Source organism: Gigantopelta aegis, chromosome 13 (genome assembly GCF_016097555.1).
Source record: "Gigantopelta aegis isolate Gae_Host chromosome 13, Gae_host_genome, whole genome shotgun sequence".
NCBI classification, from domain to species: Eukaryota; Metazoa; Mollusca; class Gastropoda; order Neomphalida; family Peltospiridae; genus Gigantopelta; species Gigantopelta aegis.
In genome coordinates this window covers 34,393,272-34,419,611 of record NC_054711.1, presented here as the reverse complement: position 1 = coordinate 34,419,611, position 26,340 = coordinate 34,393,272, and the positions used below count along the sequence as shown (strand labels likewise).

The 26,340-nt window shown below is 37.2% G+C and overlaps 1 protein-coding gene and 1 long non-coding RNA gene across 8 annotated transcripts in view; one reads left to right on the top strand and one right to left on the bottom strand.

Moving 5' to 3' along the window:
• LOC121387475 overlaps positions 1-5,556 on the bottom strand; it is a 40,837-nt gene extending 35,281 nt beyond the window's left edge. For both annotated transcript variants that reach the window (XR_005959824.1, XR_005959825.1), the window contains exons 1-2: positions 5,141-5,556; positions 3,107-3,309 (exon numbers count right to left, since the gene is read on the bottom strand). This is a non-coding gene — a long non-coding RNA (uncharacterized LOC121387475). The remainder of the gene's footprint in view (positions 1-3,106; positions 3,310-5,140) is intronic.
• LOC121387474 (trafficking kinesin-binding protein 1-like) overlaps positions 1-26,340 on the top strand; it is a 135,668-nt gene that overhangs the window by 26,175 nt on the left and 83,153 nt on the right. For 4 of the 6 annotated variants that reach the window (XM_041518601.1, XM_041518602.1, XM_041518598.1 and 1 more), the window contains exons 2-4: positions 3,081-3,288; positions 5,192-5,392; positions 8,788-8,868. In XM_041518601.1, coding sequence (XP_041374535.1) covers positions 3,255-3,288; positions 5,192-5,392; positions 8,788-8,868 — 316 coding nt within the window. In that variant the 5' untranslated portion in view covers positions 3,081-3,254. Of the gene's footprint in view, positions 1-3,080; positions 3,289-5,191; positions 5,393-8,787; positions 8,869-25,764; positions 26,272-26,340 lie in introns of those variants that run through there. The other 2 variants (XM_041518600.1, XM_041518603.1) reach the window with 2 other exon arrangements.

The window sequence follows — 26,340 nt, the reverse complement described above, 5'->3', positions numbered from 1 at the left end:
CTCTTGTTGGAGTTTAGTCTACCTTTAATGTACAGACTTTAATGTACTGTTTGAGATGGAGGAAGGAAGGCACGTGTGCAGGAAGTTTAGTCTACCTTTAATGTACAGACTTTAATGTACTGTTTGAGATGGAGGAAGGAAGGCACGTGTGCAGGAAGTTTAGTCTACCTTGAATGTACAGACTTTAATGTACTGTTTGAGATGGAGGAAGGAAGGCACGTGTGCAGGAAGTTTAGTCTACCTTGAATGTACAGACTTTAATGTACTGTTTGAGATGGAGGAAGGAAGGCACGTGTGCAGGAAGTTTAGTCTACCTTTAATGTACAGACTTTAATGTACTGTTTGAGATGGAGGAAGGAAGGCACGTGTGCAGGAAGTTTAGTCTACCTTTAATGTACAGACTTTAATGTACTGTTTGAGATGGAGGAAGGAAGGCACGTGTGCAGGAAGTTTAGTCTACCTTTAATGTACAGACTTTAATGTACTGTTTGAGATGGAGGAAGGAAGGCACGTGTGCAGGAAGTTTAGTCTACCTTTAATGTACAGACTTTAATGTACTGTTTGAGATGGAGGAAGGAAGGCACGTGTGCAGGAAGTTTAGTCTACCTTTAATGTACAGACTTTAATGTACTGTTTGAGATGGAGGAAGGAAGGCACGTGTGCAGGAAGTTTAGCAAGGGAGGATCTAGACCGGCGAGCAAAGTTTATAGGGGTTTCGAGTGATGCTCCCACCAAAAATATATTTTAAAAAGTAAAGAAAATTTGCTTGAGCATGGTGGGTTTTGGACCCCTGAAACTCCCCCTGCACGTATGCCTGGGTGAGAACCAGTGTCTATGAAGGGTAATTGATCCAGTGACCCATCACTCCTCAAGTGAGCTCGCTACCACTGAACTACATGTACATCGTGTGCAACCATATTGAAAAACAAAATTCTCTACTTTAGTTATAAAGTGTGAAGAAAGTTAAAGGTTATTTTGCTTAATGACACCACTGGAGCACATGCATGCATTGACTAATTAATCATCGGCTATTGGATGTCAAACATTTAGTAATTCTAACTCATAGTCATCAGAAGAAACCTGCTACATTTTTATTAATGCAGCAAGACATCTTTAATATGCACTTTATCACAGGCAGGAAAGCACATACCACAGCCTTTGACCAGTTGTGGTGCAGTGGTTGTAACGAGAAAAAATCCAAGCAGTTAAATAGATCCACTGAGGTGGTTCAATCCTGCGAACACTCCACTGACTGAGCTTAATCCCACCCAAAGAAAGTGTTGAGAAATCATTAAACAAATGACATCAGTCTTCTTTCATCTTTTAATCCCTTTTTATTCTTCTCTTTTTCATTAGATGACAAAAATGATGAAGACAATGTTTATAAGTTAGAAAAGTAAAAGATCTCCTATCTACATGTACGTGCCCATGTACACGCGTTTATCTATAATCCACAAATAGCATCTGTTTAGCTTGAAGTGTTTGTCACTGTAACTGAACATTCGACTGACAGTATGCATCATAAAAAACTTCAAAAACCATTTAATTTGACAGCTTTGACTATTGAGTGATATGAATGTGTCCCATAAACATATGCCTGAATAAAAAAAATAAAAAAAGGTGTTATACAAGTATGTATATTTAATAATTTAATAATTGATATGACTGTAGTACATGGGCATTATTTTATGACTTGGGGGGTCATTATCATCTTCAGAAAGATGGTTGGGGAGGGCCAGTACTTAGTGGCAACAGAACATGTATACTATAGTCCATTTGTGTTAAAAGGACCTGGTGAATTGGTTTGTAACTCAATAATGAATCAAGTTTAAAATCAACATTAAACAAAATGTGTTGAGTGCGTCGTTAAATAAAACATTTCCTTCCTTCCCCACAGTATTGACCAATCAGCCTTATCGGAATCACTGACAGAATTTGGAAGGTGTTTTCTCTTATGATGTTTCACATATGATGTCAGTGCAAAATAGTTTTGTCTGCTAGATTCCATAATGCTTGATTGCTTGTATATAATTTGTATTATTTTTTTTATAATTATTATTAAATTGATTGAAGTAATAAAACAATTATGACACAGATGAGACCAATAGATGTTTTATGGAGCACAAAAAAATAAATAAAAAACAGCCTTGGTCAATATTATTTTTTGTCCATAAAACAACATATCGGTCTCATAGTTGTTTGTTATCAAATGGGTTTTTGACATGGATATTGTGTGTAAGTTATGGGTAAATAATAATATATGTTAGACGCCAGATATCGTTTGATCAAATGGGTTTTTGACATGGATATTGTGTGTAAGTTATGGGTAAATAATAATATATGTTAGACGCCAGATATCGTTTGATCAAATGGGTTTTTGACATGGATATTGTGGGTAAGTTATGGGTAAATAATAATATATGTTAGACGCCAGATATCGTTTGATCAAATGGGTTTTTGACATGGATGTTGTGGGTAAATAATAATATATGTTAGACGCCAGATATCGTTTGATCAAATGGGTTTTTGACATGGATATTGTGGGTAAGTTATGGGTAAATAATAATATATGATAGATGCCAGATATCGTTTGATCAAATGGGTTTTTGATATGGATGTTATGGGCAAATAATAATATATGTTGGACACCAGATATTGTTTGATCAAATGGGTTTTTGACATGGATATTATTGGTAAGTTATGGGTAAATAATAATATATGTTGGACACCAGATATTGTTTGATCAAATGGGTTTTTGACATGGATATTATTGGTAAGTTATGGGTAAATAATAATATATGTTAGATGCCAGATGTTGTTTGATCAAATGGGTTTTTGACATGGATATTATTGGTAAGTTATGGGTAAATAATAATATATGTTAGATGCCAGATGTTGTTTGATCAAATGGATTTTTGACATGGACAAACATTCATTTTCTTTTGAGTATTTTTTATGTAATATGTTTACCAAAGTCAGCATGTTTGATTATTTGTTTAGTTATTTACTATCCATGTATGTACAATGTATGCTACATTGATGAACCAAAACTAAAAATATGTTTGTTCATATTGTTTTAGTTTTCCAAGAAAAGACAACTAATCACCTGCGGTCCAGGGACGGCCAGCCTATCCAGTCTTTCACAATGTTTTGCACAGTCTGACAAACTGGCTGCTCATGATACTGGAGTGTGTAATGGTGCTGCCGTGGACACAACCAAAGAAAACGGAGTTGTGGCCCTTGATGAAATTCCAATGAGCAAAACTCGAGATGTTGGAGTGGTCACAGGTTTGTATTTCTATTCAATCTCTGAAATGAAAAACGAAGTTAAAAAAAAAAAATCCATTGTATAATCAAGTACATTCAGGACACAATAATTAAGTCAACAAACAACCCATGGTTGTTGTTTTAAAGTAGAATGTAACCCGGATAAGCCCATCAGCCCAGTGGTGATTATTTAAAGGACATTTCAACCACCTAGCTGGTCATGATGCCATCTACTGTTTTGCTAGTTAATATTATTGTAGATTTGGGTGGAACGTAGCCCAGTGGTAAAGCACCTGCTCGATGCACGGTCGGTCTGGGATCGATCCCTGTCGGTGGGCCCATTGGGCTATTTCTCATCACAGCCAGTGCACTGTGGTATGTACTGTCCTGTCTGTGGGATGGTGCATATAAAAGATCCCTTGTTGCAAATCAAAAAGAGTAGGCCATGAAGTGGCGACAGTAGGTTTCCTCTCTCATTATCTGTGTGGTCCTTAACCATATGTCTGATGCCATATAACCGTAAAATTAAATGTGTTGAGTATGTTGTTAAATAAACCATTTCCTTATTGTAGATTTATGCATCAGAGCTCTCTCTTCCCATTGCCAAATTAGCCAATTGCCAATTTTTGTCTCGCCTTTAGAAAGTCAAAAAGCGAGATATAGGTATTACATTTTCATTGAAGATGGAGGTGACAAATACATAAATTTTTGTGTTAACGTTTAATCTCATTTAAATGTCCTAAGTCAATGAGACTTGGTTTATCACAGTGCATCAAAATGTTTTGTGGTAGGTGAGACGTTTAAATATGCAGAATTCTTCTTATACAAAGTAACTATAACATTTAGTAGTTGGCTATAAAAAAAAAGAGTTTAAATTAGCTACTTTTTAATAATTTTTGCGGACATGGACATATCTGAAAATGTCCTAAAACAAAATTCTTTTTAGTGTTAGCACTGGTATTATTTGACAGATATGTGTAACAGTGCCGATGATGTAGTACCTATGGGTGTTTGGTTGATTTTAAAGTTCACTCACATACTGTATTGACAGATATGTGTAACAGTGCCGATGATGTAGTACCTATGGGTGGTTGGTTGATTTTAAAGTTCACTCACATACTGTATTGACAGATGTGTGTAACAGCTCTAATGAGATAATACCTATGGGTGGTTGGTTGATTTTAAAGTTCATTCACATACTGTACTATTTGACAGATTTGTGTAACAGCTCAAATGAGATAAAACCTATGGGTGGTTGGTTGATTTTACAGTTCACTCACACACTGTATTGACAGATATGTGTAACAGCTCCAGTGAGATATTACCTGTGGTTGGTTGATTTTACAGTTGATTTGTGTACTGTACTATTTGACAGATATGTGTAACAGCTCCAATGAGATAGTACCTATGGGTGGTTGGTTGATTTTACAGTTCACTCACATTCTGTATTGACAGATATGTGTAACAGCTCCAATGAGATAGTACCTATGGGTGGTTGGTTGATTTTACAGTTGATTCGTGTACTGTACTATTTAACAGATATGTGTAACAGCTCCAATGAGATAGTACCTATGGGTGGGTTTTTGATATTACAGTTCACTTACATACTGTATTGGCAAAAAAAATTACTAGTCCACTGGACAAATATACATCTAGAAATCTACTTGTCCGCCAATATTTTCACTTGTCCAAATAAATGGATTGTTTTATTCAAGTACCAGGGTGATGTTTGTGATTGCAAAAAATGAAACTGCACTGAAAATTATTACTTGTCCATTGGACAGCCACAGAGGCACATTTTGCTTGTCCGAATAGATTTTCACTTTTCGGGACAAATGGACAAGTGCTTATTTCGAATGCTGATAATACCTACATGTATGGGTGGTTGCTTGATTTTACAGTTGATTCATGTACTGTATTTCAGATGTGTGTAACAGCGCTGATGAGGTGGAGATAGTAAGTCTGATCGAGGAGCAGATTCCGCGATATCGTCTCCGTGCCGACACAACCACACAGTTCGGTGGCTACAACCACAAGGACTGGATCATACAGACGCCCATCGTACCGCCCGACCTTGACCTCACGCTGACCGACGAACAGATTGGAGGAACACTGGATTATTTTGGTGAGTCTGGTTTTAAAATACACATGTTTGAAAGATAGTACTGTATGAGTATTATTATTTCTATTATTATTTATGCCATCAGACACAGATTTGGGGGGCATGGGCCCTGCCCCCCCCCCCCCCCCTAAATTTTGCGACAGTTATAATTGTATTATATATTAACTTTCTTTTCTTTTTTTTTAAAATCCCCTTCCAAACCTCCCCCAAAATTCCCTTGGTATTCCGCCTCATGTCATTGCCCCCTCCCCCCCCCACCCACCCCAAATGGATTTTCATGATCTGCCACTGACCATCCTTGGAAGAGGACCTCAACTTGATCAACATTTTAGTATAAAATTATAAAAAAAATCTTTTGACTGTTCACCTAATGCCAATCTATAGTCCGTCCCATCCTCCTACAAAAATGTTTTGTTTTTTGTAAATAATTTCAGTTTGGTTTGACTTAAGAAGAAAAGTAAAAGTGTTTTGGAAATAATACTAAAAATTACTACCTGCTCAGAAATAAATAACTAGTAAAAAAAATTCATAATATGAATAAAAGCATTCCCTGTGGGAGGGACTATAATTGGTTGGACAATGTATTGTTTTTTGTATTTTATATCTTGATGAATCAAAAAGAAAAAATCCACCCCACACACCACCCCACTCCCCCTTTCTCATCTGGCACTAGTTTTTTGCAACTAGCTGGATTGTTCAGACAGCTATGTTTTTCCTGTAGTACAGGTAGTAGCATGAATTGGTAAGTAATTACTATCCATTGAGTTTGGTATGAGGGGTGTAGTGGATATTGCTGCCATGTATGTAGTAACTGTAAATAATTAAATTAATGTGAGCAAGATATTAATACGAAAAATGCATTATAGTTCAGTGCTGCAACGATATAAACCTGTATACCTACTTTTCACAGTCTACTGTATATAGAACCTTCTTCAATGGATACAGTATCGTAAGTAGTTGGTCCAAAACAAACTGTTCATTACAAAAATTTCACATAATTAGATTTGAATCGTACCCATAACATATTCAGTAATATCTATGGTTTTCCATCAAACTGTTAACAGGTGTATCATGTACCTTACCGGTACTCTTGTTTAACGATTCTGTCTGAATAAAACGTGGGTAAAATCTACCAGTAACTAAAGGTAGGAGTGTAATTTATCGTACTTCGGACCTTAGAGCCAGTAGAGGTCAAATTCATCCAACAGCGACACGGTCATTAATCCCTTAGTCTGAACATGGGCTAATCAAGCTGTGAAACACCTCAACGGGGGTCATCTTTTGTTCATTTCTAGACACAGTTCTGAATGTGGGAGTTACAATTCATACTTTTTATTCCTTTTTTTTTTATTAATTTTTTTTGCCAGTGTGATCAAACGTTTTTTTTTCATTCCCTGTTCATGATTCAAGATAAAAACATACAAATGACACCATGGTGTTTTTTTTGTGGGTTTTTTTTTACACTATTTCAGTATTTGGCAAAGATCACCTTTTATGTGTTAAAAGTTTATACATGCATGTAAATAATTTCTCTATTCTCTTTTTCTCCCCCATCCCCCCATGAACCCCACACAGAGATAGTCATGATGTCACATGGGATTGATTGACAATTTTAGTTTCCCCACGTCTGGTACCATCAGAACGTTTACACTCATGTCACCTTAGTCTGCGCAGCACAAAAGTCTGCGCATGTTAATTACGTTACATTACGTCTTAAAACAAGTGTTGGGGTATGTTTGTAAACAAACCGGCCTCGGTGGCGTCGTGGCAGGCCATCGGTCTACAGGCTGGTAGGTACTGGGTTCGGATCCCAGTCGAGGCATGGGATTTTTAATCCAGATACCGACTCCAAACCCTGAGTGAGTGCTCCGCAAGGCTCAGTGGGTAGGTGTAAACCACTTGCACCGACCAGTGATCCATAACTGGTTCAACAAAGGCCATGGTTTGTGCTATCCTGCCTGTGGGAAGTGCAAATAAAAGATCCCTTGCTGCTAATCGGAAGAGTAGCCCATGTAGTGGCGACAGCGGGTTTCCTCTCAAAATCTGTGTGGTCCTTAACCATATGTCTGACGCTATATAACCGTAAATAAAATGTGTTGAGTGCGTCGTTAAATAAAACATTTCTTTCTTTCTTTGTTTGTAAACAAATAAACAATATTAATTTAATTCATAAAACAATGGTTAAACAAGACATCTTGATTGTGAATATATGTCTAAAACTGACAGATAACAATTTAATTGAAAAAAAAATTAATGCACTAAAAGTATACTTTTGCCAGCCTCGATCAACATCGTTTTTGAATCACCTGTCAACACGTCTATCAAAGCTGTAATGATCAACCTTGTATATTAACTTACACAAGTTTACATAGAAGCTTATTATACCTTATTATAATTTATGAAACCATAAATAAAATAAATGTTTTATTTTATCTGTTAACGTAAACATCCAAGCATACTTTGAATTTCCTTCCAAGTGACAGTGCAAGATGGCTGCACAGACTTTGAAGTTTGCACTTACAACATGGACTATTTTAGTTAGTCTGTTTCAAATTATCATTGATTGTCCTATATGTCTAACGAACACTATTTGTGCTCATTTACACAGTTAATAACAGACAACTTTTGTTGAATAATGATAAAAAAATTTGACATTGGCTTTTTTTTTAATATTGTCATTTTGTATTGTCCAAACTAAGGAGCATGGAACACCATTTATATTTATTTCATTTGCATAATCTAATTTTTTCTGAATTAGACTATAACAGGAAGTATTTGTTGTTTAGAACTTACAAAAAAGTCGGATCCATTATTTGTTGCTGTTTCTGTAAACATTAACGACAGAAGTGGTTGTTTCAATGTTTACTTCGCAGACTTATGTGCCATCAGGCAGGTCGGTAAATACAGGGGGGTCCCACTAAAAATGTGTTCATTACTTGAGTTTCAAAAACATTAAAATTAAAATAAATTTCTGTAGTAACACGTTTATTGTCCCATTGTACTGTATCTGTGAAACAAATATTTTTAAAGAAAGATTTTAACTTTAAAATATAACAAATGCTTAGGTGCACAGACTTAGGTGCCACCAGTGTATTACAATACAGCTGGGGATATTGTGGCAGCACAGAGGTTGGCACTAAATCCTGAAGTACTAGATATTCTTCTTTTTTTTTAAAGAAAAATGTGGACTAAATAATTTAGCATAAGAACTGAAACTAATTAAGTTCATTAAAAAGTGTATTCCTTCTGCTTTCATTAAAACCCCCAACACAATCCATATTTAACTTAACTAATATCAGCTATATTGCAATACATATTGCAGCATGGTTTATTGTATTGCAATATATCGCGATACGATTTTGATGTTATCGTTGCACCCCTGTTATATTTTAACCTAGGTCACCACCTAGAAGATAAAAGTAAAAGAAATGTATTCTGGACAAGAGAAACAAAGAGTCCATTGTTGTTGTTGATACTAGGTAGGTGCATTATGTTAGCTCAATACTTTGTCGTGTGTGGTGCTCTGCAGAAGAGATGGAGGAAATTACTACTGACTAACACAAAAGGCTAGCTTCCACTGGTTTGACTGTCAAAACAAATGCTATTGTTTAATTGATGTGAGCTAAAACTAAAGTAAATTCTGTGGAAACAACTCATCGTTTTTTGTTAGCTGTCTGCTCTTTTAATGTTGCATTTGCCGGATGCATTAAGGAAAATATGGGCAGGATTTAGCTCAGTCGTTTGAGTGCTCGTTTGAGGTGCTTGCATCGCAGGATGGAATCACCTCAGTGGATCCATGCAACTGATTGGGTTTTTTCTAATTCCAACCAGTGCACCACAACTGGTCAAAGGCAGTGGTGTGTGCTTTCCTGTCTGTGGGAAAGTGCATATAAAAGATCCGTTGCTGCATAAGGAAAATGTAGCGGATTTCCTCTGATGACTATCAGAATTATCAAATGTTTTGACCTCCAATAGCCGATGATTAATTAATCAATGTGCTCTAGTGGTGTTTTGAAACTTAACAAACTTTTAATAAAAATACACATTTTAGTATGTACCTGTCCCAATTCATTAATATCATGAGGCATTATTTTCATCATTTACAGTACATAAAAAAGGGGAGGGGTGGGCAGCACTTGCTGATTGGGATGCGGAAAACTATGTTATTGGGGTTTTTTTTTTTCATTTCATTTCAACTTATTTTCATGCTTATATCCAATTGAGGTTCAAGCACTCTGTCCTGGGCACACACCTCAGCTATCTGGGCTGTCTGTCCAGGACAGTGTGTTAGTGGTTAGTGAGAGAGAAGCTGGTGTAGTGGTCTTACACCTACCCATTAAGTCAGTAAAACTTGCTCTGGGTGGGAGCCAGTACTGGGCTGCGAACACTGTACCTACTAGCCTTATGTCCGACGACTTAACAACGACACCACCAAGGCTGATATTGTTTATTAAAACATGTTTCATTTACCCTAATCAGACTAACTATTTAATACAACATTGTGCTCCGTGAAGAATCAAGAAAGAATAACCACTGAGAACTTAATACATGTGTGCATGTTACAATTATCTCCCTTACATACTAACTCTTAACGGTAGTGTCAGTTGTGTGTATACATTTGCTGTGTTGTCCAGGTTCTTGGCCTGTCATGGGCAGAACTCTGGCAAAGTCACAGGTTGTGCCCAAGACAGGCATGCTTGAACAGTTTTCTGATGGAAACATGCCAAAAAAGGTTAGCCAGTCATGCTTGAACAGTTTTCTGATGGAAACATGCCAAAAATTAGCCATACCAAGAATTTATCAAGACATTCTCTGGGTCCAAACATGGGTCCCTCCCAAAAGAAAGTGGAGCTGAAAATTCCCAGTTTCTATGCCAAAGAGTCCTTATATATACTAGTTATTATATATTTAATTATTTACTGGCACGTAGTTTTCAAATGCCATCAGACATAGGACCCTGGCAAAAAATCCTGGATAAATGCCTGCATACACAGGTTTCTGGCTGTGGCAATGTAGTGGTTGTCATTGACCAGGATAAATGCCTGCATACACAGGTTGCTGGCTGTGGGGATGTAGTGGTTGTCATTGACCTGGATAAATGCCTGCATACACAGGTTTCTGGCTGTGGCGATGTAGTGGTTGTCATTGACCAGGATAAATGCCTGCATACACAGGTTGCTGGCTGTGGGGATGTAGTGGTTGTCATTGACCAGGATAAATGCCTGCATACACAGGTTTCTGGCTGTGGCGATGTAGTGGTTGTCATTGACCTGGATAAATGCCTGCATACACAGGTTGCTGGCTGTGGCGATGTAATGGTTGTCATTGACCTGGATAAATGCCTGCATACACAGGTTGCTGGCTGTGGCGATGTAGTGGTTGTCATTGACCTGGATAAATGCCTGCATACACAGGTTGCTGGCTGTGGGGATGTAGTGGTTGTCATTGACCTGGATAAATGCCTGCATACACAGGTTGCTGGCTGTGGCGATGTAGTGGTTGTCATTGACCTGGATAAATGCCTGCATACACAGGTTGCTGGCTGTGGGGATGTAGTGGTTGTCATTGACTTAAGACTGTTACGTGCAGGGTTTTATGGTCAGTAGTAAAGAAAAGTTTTTAACACCCTCCTCCTTCCCTAGCCTATAATCCATTTCATTTCAACTTATTTTCGTGCATATATCCCATTACGGTTCAAGCACACTGTCTTGAGCACACACCTCAGCTATCTGGGCTGTCTGTCCAGAACATTGGGTTAGTTGTTAGTTGGTTAGTGGTTATTGAGAGAAAGAGTGTGTAGTGGCCTTACACCTACCCACTGAGCCCTTAAGAACTCGGTCTGGGTAGGAGCCATTACCGGGCTACGAACCTGTACCTACCAGCCTGTAGTCCAGTGGGTTAACCACTGTGCCACCTAGGCCGGTTATAATGTATTCGTGAATTGAAAGAAAGGAATATGTGTGGATGGACACCTTAACACATTATAATTAAACTTTTTGGGCTGAATTTACCTGTTTTGTCTTACATATGTTTATTTACATATATTTAAAATGTTTAAACACCAGTGTTTAACAAAAACAGTCTTCATTTATTAAGCTTTTGATGTCTCAACAAATATAGTTATTTTGACATTTGGTTGAGAGACAGGATACCTGTTGTAGTGCTTTTAGTTTGAAAGTGGTGAGACGTAGCCCAGTGGTAAAGCGCTCGCTTGATGCACGGTCAGTTTGGAATCAATCCCCATCAGTGGGCCCATTGGGCTGTTTCTCGTTCCAGCCAGTGTTCTCTATGTCAGTTCCTTTCTGAGACTATAGATATGTTAAAGTTATCAAATGTTTGACATCAAATAACCCCTGATCATTAAATCTGTGCTCTAGTGGTGTTGTTATGTAATAAATGGCTCCTACAGGCCTGCCTCACCACTGAACTACATCCTCCCCCACTATATGTTGGTTTCAAACTCTAATGATCAGTCATTGAACTTTTTGACTGCAATCAGCCATGTTGACGCAAAAAGCTGTGGCAAAATTGATCTGTGATAGCATTTTTATCATTAATGGGTATTTTCATAAATTGTTATTAAATTGCCATTGCAAGATGATCTTAATTTCGAGGACTGAATAATTTTTCCATTTCATAAAAAGTGGCATTCATAATTAATAACTGCAGTTACTTTAAATACATACAAATAAATACACACGTGTGCACACACATACACACACATGCGCACATATACACACACGTACACAGACACAGACACACACACACACACACACTCACACACACACATGTGCACACACACTCACACACACACATGTGCACACACACATGTGCACACACATATACATGCGCATGCACACAGACACACACACACACACACACACACAGGCATGCACACATACACTCACAATGAAGGTCAGTAATACACACACATTAACATATATGATAAGTAGTACTTACTCCAGTTCTTTTCACTGCTACTTCCACAAAACGTCAGTAGAGCAATAGTAATACACGGCCCCTGTCATCTGCATCAAATTATGTTGTGTTTTTTATCACGTAATCCCAGCAGTAATTTGACGTCACTGTTCGTCCTGGCAGTTTGATCAGCAAGCCAAGACGTTAAGTGGCATGAACATAGGTTGTAAACACATTACATACACCTAGTTGTCTTTGTTGGTGATGTTTATGCATCAGTTATTAACATGAATGGCGATGTTTCTTTATATTCATCTTATTAAAGTCATGTACTTGAGAATAATTCTCCATTACTGCACGGTCGGTTTGAGGCCAAACAAAACTGTTTCTCATATTTCCTATTATTATTGTATATTGCACCAGTTGAACAAGTTTCATCCCCAAAGTTTTCTAAGGTAGGGAAACGCTGTTAAGAATGATAGCGCTGTTAAGAATGATAGCACGTAGTGTAAATACAGTGTAGATGTTTATATGATGTCTGAGTAATAGAGCATGTCAACTGTGTTTTATAACATAGTTGCTCATCATTATGTTTTGTAAAGAGGCCAAACAAAACTGGTTTGGATAGTTCGTCTACATTTTATGTTATTTTTATTACATGTATTGTACAGCATGCATTTTTTTAATTTTTAGGGTTTTTTTTTTTTTTAACCCAGCTCCCTTTCCTTTCTCTCACTTGAATTTCTTCTCAATCTGTCAGCTTCACCTGTCATTCACCTTATTTTGCTGTCCATCTCCACATCCCAGTCCTTGTCTTTCCAACAGTGACCGTTGCTTGTGTTTTGTGGCCATCCATTCCACACCTCACATTTCTCGTCAGCTTTATCTGTAGGCATAATCTTACCCTTTGGAGAGTGTTCCGTGGTTACTTCTGGCATGATTAAAAGGCACTTGTAGCCACATACATGTAGGTCAGAATGTACGAAGCCTGTTTTTCTTAAACGCAGGTGTTTAAGCATTGTAAATATATGTAGTTAGTGGCAGTGTAACGTACATGTAGTGCATACCAGCTAGTCGGTGGCAGGGTAACGTACATGTAGTGCATACCAGCTAGTCGGTGGCAGGGTAACGTACATGTAGTGCATACCAGCTAGTCGGTGGCAGGGTAACGTACATGTAGTGCATACCAGCTAGTCGGTGGCAGGGTAACGTACATGTAGTGCATACCAGCTAGTCGGTGGCAGGGTAACGTACATGTAGTGCATACCAGCTAGTCGGTGGCAGGGTAACGTACATGTAGTGCATACCAGCTAGTCGGTGGCAGGGTAACGTGCATGTAGTGCATACCAGCTAGTCTGTGGCAGGGTAACGTACATGTAGTGCATACCAGCTAGTCGGTGGCAGGGTAACGTACATGCAGTGCATACCAGCTAGTCAGTGGCAGGGTAACATACATGTAGTGCATACCAGCTGGAAAGCAATTCATTCCAAACAGTTTTTATCGCATTTTAGAGATACATGTACTTTGTGAACACAGAACTGGACAAACCAGTTTTCTCTATTGGTGTCGTTAAAGAAAACAAACTTTAACATTTAACTTTCAAACCAGTTTTCCATGACTGGTAAATCAAAGGTCGTGGTATGTACTATCATGTCTGTGTGATGGTGTATATAAAAGATCCCTTGCTACTAATGGGAAAATATAGCGGGTTTCCTTTCTAAGACTATATGTCGAAATTACCATATGTTTGACATCCAATAGCCGATGATTAATAAATCAATGTGCTCTAGTGGTGTCGTTAAACAAAACAAACTTTAACTTTTAACTTTCAAACCAGTTTAAAAAAAAATTAAAATAATAATCCAATGATTTAGAAGGGAATTTTTTTGGGTCAGTTTACACATTTTAGTTTACATGCATGTGTGGGCAAACAAGTGTTAATGAGTCACCTACACGTATACAATTCACAAAAAAATTGGCTGTCATTTCATTTCAATTTATTTTCATGCTTAGATCTAATTAAGGTTCAAGCATGCTGTCATGGGCACACACCTCGGCTATATGGGCTGTCTGTCCAGAACAGTGGGTTAGTTGTTAGTTGGTTAGTGGTTAGTGAGAGAGAAGATGGTGTAGTGGTCTTACACCTACCCATTGAGCCCTTAAGAACTCGCTCTAGGTTGGAGCCGGTACCGGGCTGCGAACACTACCATCCTGTAGTCCAATGCCTTAACCACTGTGCCACCGAGGCCGGTATTGGGTGTCGGGTTTGTACTAGTAATTAACACATAAGTCTATTGTAATGAGTCAGCGAACTTGAAAACGATCGTACTAAAGATCTGTGTTCTGAGTGTGTTGTGAGAATTAGAATACAGTGTGTTTGTTTTGTTTACACACAGTACATGTACAACGCTCATCCTGTCTACTGAAGACGTAGCTCAGTGGTAAAGCGCTCGCTTGATGCGCGGTCGGTTTAGGATTGATCTCCGTCTGTGGCCCCATTGGGCTATTTTTCGTTCCAGCCAGTGCTCCACAACTGGTGTAACAAAGGCTGTCTCATGTACTATCCTGTCTGTGGGATGGTGCATATAAAAGATCCCTTACTGCTAATTGAAAAGAGTAGCCCATGAAGTGGCAACAGCGGGTTTCCTCTCTCAATATCTGTGTGGTCCTTAACCATGTTTGACGCCATATAACTGTAAATAAAATGTGTTGAGTCCATCTTTAAATAAAACATTTCCTTCCTTCCTGTCCATTGCCAAATTAGCTAATGGCTTCTTCCACTGATTGGTTTTTTCTTATTCCAACCAGTATAACTAATCAAAGGCTGTGGTATGTGTTTTCCTGTCTGTGGCCTGCCAACATGTGATTCCTGATTGCATGTGTTTTCCTGTCTGTGGGAAAATGCATATATAAAAGATACCTTGCTGCTAATGGAAAAAATGTAGCGGGTTTACTCTGATGATGAGTCAGAATGACCAAATGTTTGACATCCAATAGCTGATGATTAATAAATTAATGTGCTCTATTGGTGTTGTTAAATAAAACAAACTTTATTTTTATACAAGTGGCTATGAATTTAGTCTTTGGCTATTGCTTTTTAATGTTTGTTTTTAATTAACTACTTTTGAATTAATTTTTTACATACTGTAAATCAGGAAATGTTAGCAAATTTAGCGAGGCCATATAAGATTTCATAGACTGTTCCGAAAAAAAAAAAAAAAAAAAAAAAATTGTTCCGAAAAACTTTTGTGTGATTGTTTTGTTGTTGATTAACTGAACACACAACAATGGTATATGCTATTGTTTAAACCACAACAGTAGTTATTTAGCATACATTTTTGCCCAGATGAATCTATTTATTTCTTTTACAACCGACACACATTTATCACGAATCACAGGACTTAATTGCTCTATCAAAAGTTGGGTGGAACTCGAACTTTGATCCAGCCGGAAGTTATTAGTCTCCTACTGGTCCAACCAGAGACGACTATAGGTTTCATCTCCATCCTTCTGTCTGTCTGTCTGTCCGTCCGTCCATCTGTCCCACATATAGTTTTTGGGATGTTTTGTTTTCAGAATGCTTTGAGATATTGAGCTGAAATTTTGTTTAACTTTCATGGTGATTTACTCATTTTTGACAGAGCTATGGCCCCTTGAACTTAGAAGACATGAAATTAGGTTTTCAGACTTTTTTTTCAGAAGGCCTCAAGATATTGAGCTGAAATGTTGTATTTAGCTTTATCATATAGTATTACAGATCTCGTTTGACTTTCATGGCAATTTACCTAGTTTTGACAGAGTTATGGCCCTTGAACTAAGGAGATATGAAAAATTATTGGGGCCCGGTAGGGGACATGTATTGCTTTAGCAGTGCTCTCATAATGCTTGTTTGGTTTAGTACTACCTATAGGTAGACTAGCGTTAGCCTCACATATTATAAACAAAATTCATACAGAGCTAGAGGACACAAGTTTACATTACATTCAGCTGCCGTATATGTCAGGATCAAAAAGTTTGTTTGTTTGTTTTGTTTAATGACACCACTAGAGCACATTGATTAATTAATCATCAACTATTGGATGCCAAACATGGTAATTCTGACTCGTAGTCATCAGAGGAAACATGCTACATTTTTTCTAATGCAGCAAGGGATCTTTTATATATGCACCATCCCACAGAAAGGATAGCACACACCACGGCCTTTGATACACCAGTCATGGTGCACTGGATGGAACAAGAAAACCCCAATCAGTTGAATGGATCCACCAAAGGTGGTTCGATCCTGCAACGCAAGCACCTCAAGCAAGCACTCAACCGACTGAGCTAAGTTCCACCCCTGTAAAAGGATCAGTGCTTTTAAAGTGTGTTGTATTTTTGATGTTCTGCCACAAATAAAGTTCTGATTGGAAAGCTAGGGTCGAGTGGTTCGTTTGTTAGAGGACTAAGTGAGATTTATTGCCTCCAGCCACCATTGAAACGACAGACCTGTCTCTCTGAACGAGCTGTGTATAGACTTTGTTAATTCTTATTATATTAGTAATATTCACTATAGATGTCACGGGGATTCTATAATTCCCGTAACTGAATAAAACACGATTATCAAAATATCTCTCCTAACTATATATCTATTAGATCTCTCTGTAACAGGCTGTTAAACCTAATATGGCTCGTCTCTAGGTATGATCAGAGATACGATCTTATATAAGTATATATTATTATAGCACGTTATTTCTCTAGAAAACACAACAAAAACACAATACACTATGGAATCTGTATTAATCTACGCTGACAAATGTACAGCCGTAGTATTAAATTAATAACAACAATAATACAACCCAGAACTGATCACTTAATTAGTTAATCTCTGGGTGTCTAGTTACACAATATGCGAATCACTTCACCGTTACACCACACCCGCACGTGTGATAATTGAGAAACGCTTACAGGAGAAGTTAATTAATAAAGGAATTACAACACCATTCCTAACTGGTTAATTTATAATTAACCCTTACTACTCGTTCAGTAACGTGTGATATTTAGAACGCTTCTTGGGGAACTTAATTAATAAAGGAATTACAGCTCTATTCCTAACGGGTTAATTTTTAATTAACCCTAACTACTCCTTAGTGATCTTGTAACACAGAATTAATACTTATCACAATAAAGACAATAACCTACAGTGTACCCAGGGTCTTCTAGGATGACTGGCTAAGCTTTACATTACCAAATACTCATATAATGTTAGAACAATAAGTCTACGATTTACTTCGTCAGATGACCGAAGACACTGTCTAAAGAATATTGGTATAATACAGTATTAAAATATTTAAGTCACATCAATCACATCAAGGTTATACACAGAGCAGAAATGATATTTACCAAAGTCCAAACGGACTAACGTTCCCAGGAGCCGTCCCCCTGACATGTGGTAATTATCGACTCCACCATTCAATAAATTCTAAATTCGTTCTCCTAGATATCTCTAAATTCTAGCTATTTATTCCAAAATCAGAATTGGCCTGAGGGAACAAGGCGGCACCTCACGTATCATCTCATATTCTACCTCGGTATATTTCTCTCTGATCGTCAGACTACTGACGCCATCGTCGCCAAAATCACGGTCGTCGAAACCGCACTCGCAGAGGTATTACGTAACTACTCGCCACATGGCCTCCACAGAGGGGCTAAGTGCATATTGGAACGCCAGATCGAGGATGGTCGCGCAGAAGTCTTACGTAACAAGTTGTCCACCTGGGCTACGGGCAATAAACTGCACACGGCCCTCTAACACAAGTAAAATCGCCACAGGCGAAAACAAATTAAGAGCATGTACCGTGACAATAGAGTATGACCTAGTAATATTCACTATAGAGTATGACCATTGTTGTATGCTTCTACAATGGGGGTGAACCATAAATGAATTATCCTGATTATTATTATATTTGTACCAGAAAGAAATTTTTTGGTATGGCGCTATGGAATTGAATTAAACCACAGTCAACTTGGGGTATAAGAAAAGAAAATGGGTTAAGTTTAGGGTTAGGGTTAAGAAAATCTTACAGTAATGATAAGAGTAATTAATTTTGTCAAAAAGTTAACTTAAAAAAATAAAATCTTCCAAAAAATGTGGGTATGGCGCCATACCTGTTTTGCCCTCTGGCAGAAACACATGGCTCAAGTTTGCTGCCATTTAATAGTAAACATTTTCCAGCTAATTAATAGTGTTTTGGTTGATTAAAATTGCATATTAAATACTTTTTCTTGTTTAGTACTTATGTCTGTAGTAGTGGCCCAGACTTCCCAGTTTCATACTTACTAAAAATGTACCGGTATAAACATTTGTATGGTCAACAAAATTAATTAAGAGCCAGCAGACTCTTTGGATCAGTGTTTGCTAGTACATGTATGATAATATGTTAGACGTTTTGATGACAGGTGATTTCTTTATGTCTTACTTTCTTTCTGTAACAGCAACGGGACATCGCTCAGTGGTACAGTGCTCATCAAACATTTGGTTTCTCGTTCCAGCCAGTGCACCACGACTGGTACATCAAAGGCTGTGGTATGTACTATCCTGTCTGTGGGATGGTGCATATAAAAGATCCCTTGCTTCTAATCAAAAAGAGTAGCCCATGAAGTGGCGACAGCGGGTGTCCTCTCTCATTATCTTTGTGATCCATAACCATATGTCCAATGCCATATAACCGTAAATAAAATGTGTTGAGTGCGTCGTTAAATAAAACATTTCCTTTTCCTTCTTTCCTTCTGTAACAATTTTTTTTAGTCACAGTCAGTCAGCAGAACTTGATTTCTTTCTGTCTTTCTTTCTGATGTTACCAAGATGTCTCGTTGCACTTACGTGAACTGGGTTGTTAAAATTTGTTTTCCTTTTTCTAAAACTGTCTTAAATACAAATTTGGACTTTAAATAGCCAGAATTAAATTGTACCTCAGTTCATCCAGGTCACAGATTATTAAAGTACTCTGAGTCTCTTTCTTTGAGCAGTCAGTTGTAGCCAGTGATGCATGACAGTAGTATTGATAAGTTCAACCTATTAATATTGCTGCTATCCAAAACTCAGTGAGCCATGCCTGGCGATGTCACACCACACCAGGGGATTCTTTCCGCTACATTTGTTCTGTATGCTAGGCACTGGTGGTGTTAGCTTTTCAGTCGACAAATGAAGAAAATGTTGATCAACAGAGAGAAATAGGCCATTTGGGGGAAAACATTTGGTTCACTGTAACCCCTTTCAACCTTGTTACAAGCACTCGCCTGATGCACTGTCGGTCTAGAATCGACCCCCGTTAGTGGGCCCATAGGGCTATTTGTCATTCTATATCAAAGGCTGTGGAATGTGCTATCCTGTCTAGTATGGTGCGTATAAAAGATCCCTTGCTACTAATGGAAAAATGTAGCATGTTTCCGCTCTAAGACTATGTCAAAATTACCAAATGTTCGACATCCAATAGCTGAAGATTAATAAATCAATGTGCTCTAGTGGTGTCGTCAAACAAAACAAACTTTAACCTTGTTGCATGTAGTTACAGGTCAGTGTATTGAAATTCTATTTTTAGTAGTCCCCAACTGGTCCAACCAGATGAGACTTCAGATCCTTCTGTCAGTCTTTTTGTCCATCTGTTTGTCTGTCCTGCATACATGTATATAGTTTTTCAGACTTTTATTTCGCAACATCTCAAGATAGAGATAAAATCTTGTGTATAGCTTTATCACATTGAGTTGCAGGTCAAGTTTGACTTTCGTGATGATTTACCTATTTTTCACTGAGTTGTGGCCCTTGAACTTTTTTTTTATGGTGAAAAAAATATCAAAGCCTGAAGATATTAAAATGGAATTTTGTATATAGCTTTATCATGTACTGTTACAAACTACCTGTAAGTTTAATTTTCATGATGATTTGTCTATTATTCACAGAGTTATGGCCCTTGAACTTAGGAGATATGAAAATTTGTTGGGCCCTTAAGGGACATACTCTCTGGATATTTGTTAACCAGTACAGTAATAAGATGTTTGTAATGTACAGATGACATGTTATTTTTATATATATAGATGATATGTTATATATATATATATATATATATATATATATATATATATATATATATATATATATATATATATATATATATATGATTATGAATATATAATAACAACGAGCATTAATGCAATTAATATTATTAATGTAAATATGACTGGTTATTAAATAAAACTGGATATCAATGTAAAACTAGATTATTATATTAATGTAAAGTTGACTGGTTATTAAATAAAACTGATTATTAATGTAATATTATATTTCTAATGTAAACAAGACTCAGATGATTCATGTAAAAAGAGAGAGAGAAAAAAAAGAGTAACTGGTTACTGGTTAAGTTTAAGCCAATAGTTACTTTTGCTTGAATTTCCACACTACTCTGTCACAGAAAGATGGGTGTTACCGAGAATGTCCTGTCTGTGTATACTAGTGATATTATGTAAGCAGGTACCAGGGAGATAATCACGCCCATTCGTGCAGGTGATGAGTATCAATATTTACTTTGTGTTAATACCTACTTTACCTGTAATTTACTTACAGCATGACGTGTCATTAGTGTTTATACATGCAGTTGGGTTACTGAAAGTGTTGACATAACTTCTCTTGCTTTGGCATTTTAATATTATTTTAAAACATGCCACACATGCAATGATACATACATGTGTGCATGTATTTGTGTAGAAAAACTCTACAACAAACAGATTTATGTTTGTGACAATAGCTTGATGATTCTTGTTTGCAAATTTGTCAACAAGAAAGATCAGTTAGTGTTGACATAACTTCTCTAGCTCTGACATTTTAATATCATTTTAAAACATGCTACACATGCATACATGTAGATATACGTGTGTGCATGTATTTGTGTAGAAAAACTCTACAACAAACAGCTTTATGTTTGTGAAAATAACTTGAAGATTCTTGTTTGAAAATTTGTCAACAAGAAGGATCAGTATTTCGTTGACAAACAAAATAAAAGTAGAATTGGATCATCTTGTTAATAATGTATTTAGTAGTTTCAGCTTATTGGTTTACAGGATTAAAGACACTGACTTGATTAGATATAGCCAGAGTAGAATAATTATCTCTATTACAGGGTTTACTGTTAAACTATATATTGCTTACTATATATGAGGTATCAAAGTTTGTGAAATCCTTTATTTTCGTGTGCTTAAATTTTTGTGGTTTTGCTAAAATATACATTTTGTTGGGTTCTTAACTCATGGATTAAAAAGATAGAATCATAAATTTGTATTTTTTAAATTATTATGTTCTTAAATTCATAGTCCATGAATTACAGGAAAAGTAGGCCACCACAAGCAAAGGTGATTTTAGAGACAAAAGTGATTTCAGAAACGAAAGTGATTTCAGAGTACGGCATACTCAGTGTGTTTCTGGTCATCCTGGTGTTGCAAAATAGAAGACGTATGTACTGTAGGTATCTCAGAAACTTGTGTCATGCAATGACTCGAACATTTAAGAAGCAGAGTACAATTTTATGAAGCGATCTTAGAGCTAAGATCACCTTAAGTGCATACCGTTAAGTTACATGTAGTTATGCACTTAAGTTGATCTTAGCGCTAAGATCATTTTGTACAGTGCAGCCCTGGGCCCATATTTTCGAAGCGATTTTAGCGCTATGAAATCATAAAATGATCGTAGACCATGAGGTCACTACAGCACACACCACAGTGACGTCATAGCCTACTATGGTTTTAAGATTTCGGTAAGATTGCTTCGAAAACATGGGTCCATGCAGGTGTGTATATTCCAACCAGTATTACATATACATGTATGTACATTTTCTCATATTTGGAGAGCTTTTATGTAGGTTTTTCTTGCTGTAATTATATAATGCTTTTAACTATAATTTTATCGAAACATTATAAAGCCTGTTAAAGGGTTGCCTATAAATTAACATTAAAAAGTAAGGTTTAAAAAGCCAGTCCAATGGCTCTGATTTCATGCTGGTCAGTTGTAGAGTGCACATCAGTTTTATCTTTCTTAATGCGGGCATTTGCAAAACATTTTGTCATTAGCTTTAAGTAACTATAGTCCGTCCCATGCATCCTCATACAAAAATAATTTTTTTTTTAAATAATTTCAGTTTGGTTTGAATTTAGAAGAAAAATAAATTAAAGTGTTTTAGAAATAACCAAAAACATCCACTATTTTTATATGCAATTTAAAAAACCATCGACTCAGAATTAAATAAATTGTAATAAATTCCATGGTATGAAAGAAGGCGTTCCCTGTGGGAAGGACTATACACAGATTATTTACAGCTTTGTTCATGTGATGGGCGGGATGTAGCCCAGTGGTAAAGCATTCACTTGATGCGCTGTCGGTCTGGGATCAATCCCCATCAGTGAGCCCATTGGACTATTTCTCGTTACAGTTCCAAAGGCTGTGGTATGTACTATCCTGTCTGTGGGATGGTGCATATAAAAGATCCCTTGCTGCTAATCGAAAAGAGTAACCCATGAAGTGGCAACAGCAGGTTTCGTCTCTCAGTATCTGTGTGGTCCTTAAGCATATGTCGGACTCCATATAAACATAAATAAAATGTGTTGAGTGTGTCATTAAATAAAACATTTCCTTCCTTCTTGTTCAAGTGATTGAGATGGTTCATTTCTTATTGTAATTCCACCCTAATAACAAGCTGGCAGATTTAAAAGTTAAAGTTTATTTTGTTTGGTATTTTTTACACTTAATCTTAGAGAAAACCTGCTACATTTTTCCATTAATAGCAATGGATTTTATATGTACTTTGCCACTGATGGGAGAGCACCTACCATGGTATTTGATACACCAGTAGTTCAATTTATAAAGAAAGCACCTACCATGGTATCTGATACACCAGTAGTTCAGTTCATAAAGAAAGCACCTACCATGGTATCTGATACACCAGTAGTTCAGTTCATAAAGAAAGCACCTACCATGGTATCTGATACACCAGTAGTTCAGTTCATAAAGAAAGCACCTACCATGGTATCTGATACACCAGTAGTTCAGTTCATAAAGAAAGCACCTACCATGGTATCTGATACACCAGTAGTTCAGTTCATAAAGAAAGCACCTACCATGGTATCTGATACACCAGTAGTTCAGTTCATAAAGAAAGCACCTACCATGGTATCTGATACACCAGTAGTTCAGTTCATAAAGAAAGCACCTACCATGGTATCTGATACACCAGTAGTTCAGTTCATAAAGAAAGCACATACCATGGTATCTGATACACCAGTAGTTCAGTTCATAAAGAAAGCACAACCATGGTATCACCCAGTAGTTCATAAAGAAAGTACATCCATGGTATATACACCAGTAGTTCAATTCATAAAGAAAGCACATACCATGGTATCTGATACACCAGTAGTTCAGTTCATAAAGAAAGCACATACCATGGTATCTGATACACCAGTAGTTCAATTCATAAAGAAAGCACATACCATGGTATTTGATACACCAGTAGTTCAATTCATAAAGAAAGCACATACCATGGTATTTGATACACCAGTAGTTCGATTCATAAAGAAAGCACCTACCATGGTATCTGATACACCAGTAGTTCAGTTCATAAAGAAAGAAGTTTGTTTTGTTTCAACGACACTACAGGAGTACATTGATTAATTAATCATTGGCTATTGGACGTCAAACATTTGGTAATTCTGACATTTTTCCTAATGAAGCAAGGGATCTTTTATATGCACTTTCCAACAGACAGGAAAGCATATACCACAGCCTTTGTCCAGTTGTGGTGCACTGGTTGGAATGAGAAAAAACCCAATCAGCTGAATGGATCCACCGAGGTGGTTCGATCCTGTAACACAGCACCTCAAGTGCGCACTCAACTGACCGAGCTAAATCCTGCCCCCTTTCAATTCATAAAGGTCATATGTCAGTATTTTAAATTAAAGTACATCTGAAGTATAAGTATACAGTGTACCTTGTTAACCTTTTTAATGCAAACCCGCCCCCCCCCCCCCCCCCCCAAAAAAAATAAAATTAATAATAATAAAAAAATAAAGTAAACCCACCCTGAAATTGGACAAAAAGCCAGCACCCCCAGAAAGAATGAAAGAAAAAAAAAGAAACATATCCCTAATTCTTTAACTACTGGTTAATTACATTTCATGTACCAGTCATGGTGCACTGGTTGGGACTGGAAAAAAAAAACCAATCAGATAATGGGTCCACTATAGGGTAGGTCCTCAGGTGAGCACTCTACCGACTGAGCTAGCTAGATCCTGCCCTCTTTGTTAATTACCGTAATGCCTAGTGTAATAATAAATTGGCAGATTTAAGTCGGCAGTCATCGAGCACACACCCCACACGACCAACCCCTCTCCGTGGCAGGTGCTCGCTGACAGACCGGGTGCATGACTAAGCCAATGTGTCTGCCTGTAATAAGGTTAAACTGGAATAACTGTAGTTATTATTTACACCACATAGGTATTGTAACGCCAATATTTAATACGGTTAATCTGGTGTGCCTATATAATTTCATTCATGTGTCCTTTCTATGTGGACTGCATGGGTCTACCCTGTACACTTGTGAGATGATCTGTTAGTGTATGGACGGAATGCCGTACTGTGTACAGAAGTATGTGCAGTAGACAGGTTGCTGGATTAGCCAATTTGACTGCAGGTTTTATACAGAGAGTTCAAGTAGGGAGTTGAACTGGACAGCTTGTTTTTATACACAGTGTTGAATTAAGGAGTTTGACAGCTGGTTTTAAACAGTGTTGAATTAGGGAGTCTGACTAGATAAACTGGTTTTATACACAGTGTTGGATTTATGGAGTTTGAACTATATATAGACAACTGGTTTTATACACAGTGATTAATTGAACAAGGTGTGAAGTAAAGCTAGCAAATTATACACAGTCCTGGTTTACTCAGGGTACTTGATTAAACAGTGCTGGAGTGAACAGATATGTTTATTACAGAGTTCTTTATTGGAGAGGTTACTGGAATGAAAGGTTTGTGATAGGACAGGTTACCGGAATAGACAATTTTTGGTTGGAGAAGTTAATAAACAATTCTTAATTGAAGAGGTTACTGGAATAAACTTCTTGAATGGAGCAGCTACTGTATTAAATGGTTGATGGTTGGATAGGTAACTAGACTAAACAATAGTTGATTGGAAACATTACTCAACGGTTCTTGATTGGAGAGGTTACTGGATTAAATAGTTCATTATAGGACAGGTTATTGGATTAAACAGTTGTTGATTGGAGAGATTACTAAACAGTTCTTGATAGGAGACATTACTAGACTGAACAGTTTTTGACAGAACAAATTACCACATTGACCAGTCCTGTTTGATAATCAGATTAAATTCCCATATCTACTTAGTAAACTCAGTCTGTGTAAATGTTTAGCTCTGTCTGGGTGATCAGTGTTTGAAGTTGAGGCCTCAGAAACATACTCCGGGTAGTTGGTTTCCGACGGAACATCAATAAAACGTAAACCGATACCTGTTCACTCAGGACCCATTGATTCTCTAGGTTGTTAACAGAGCTCTGCACTACTTACTGGTAACTCAGTGATCAACATACAGGTGTACTCTATGCAGGTATAGTGCACAGGTGTGTTGTACAGGTGTACTGTATACAGGTGTGTTGTACAGGTGTGTTGTGCAGGATACTGTATACAGGTGTATTATGCAGGGGTATTACAAGTAGAGTCAATGTTAACAGTAAACCAGATAGTGTGCAAACAGATTACATAGTTTTTGCTGGTGGTTTTATTGAATAAGAACAGTTGATGTTAAAGGAACACCAAACAGAGTGCAAATGGATTATATATTTTGTTGCTGGTGGATTTTTTCACTAAGAGAAGAATCACTGATTTAATAACAGCCGGATCGTTTAATGATGGAGGACGATTCTTCCCCCGAGACAGGTTTGTAAAATATACTGCTACATTCAATTTCAGTCTTGTAAACCACAATGTCAGCAATAGTTTTTGTCT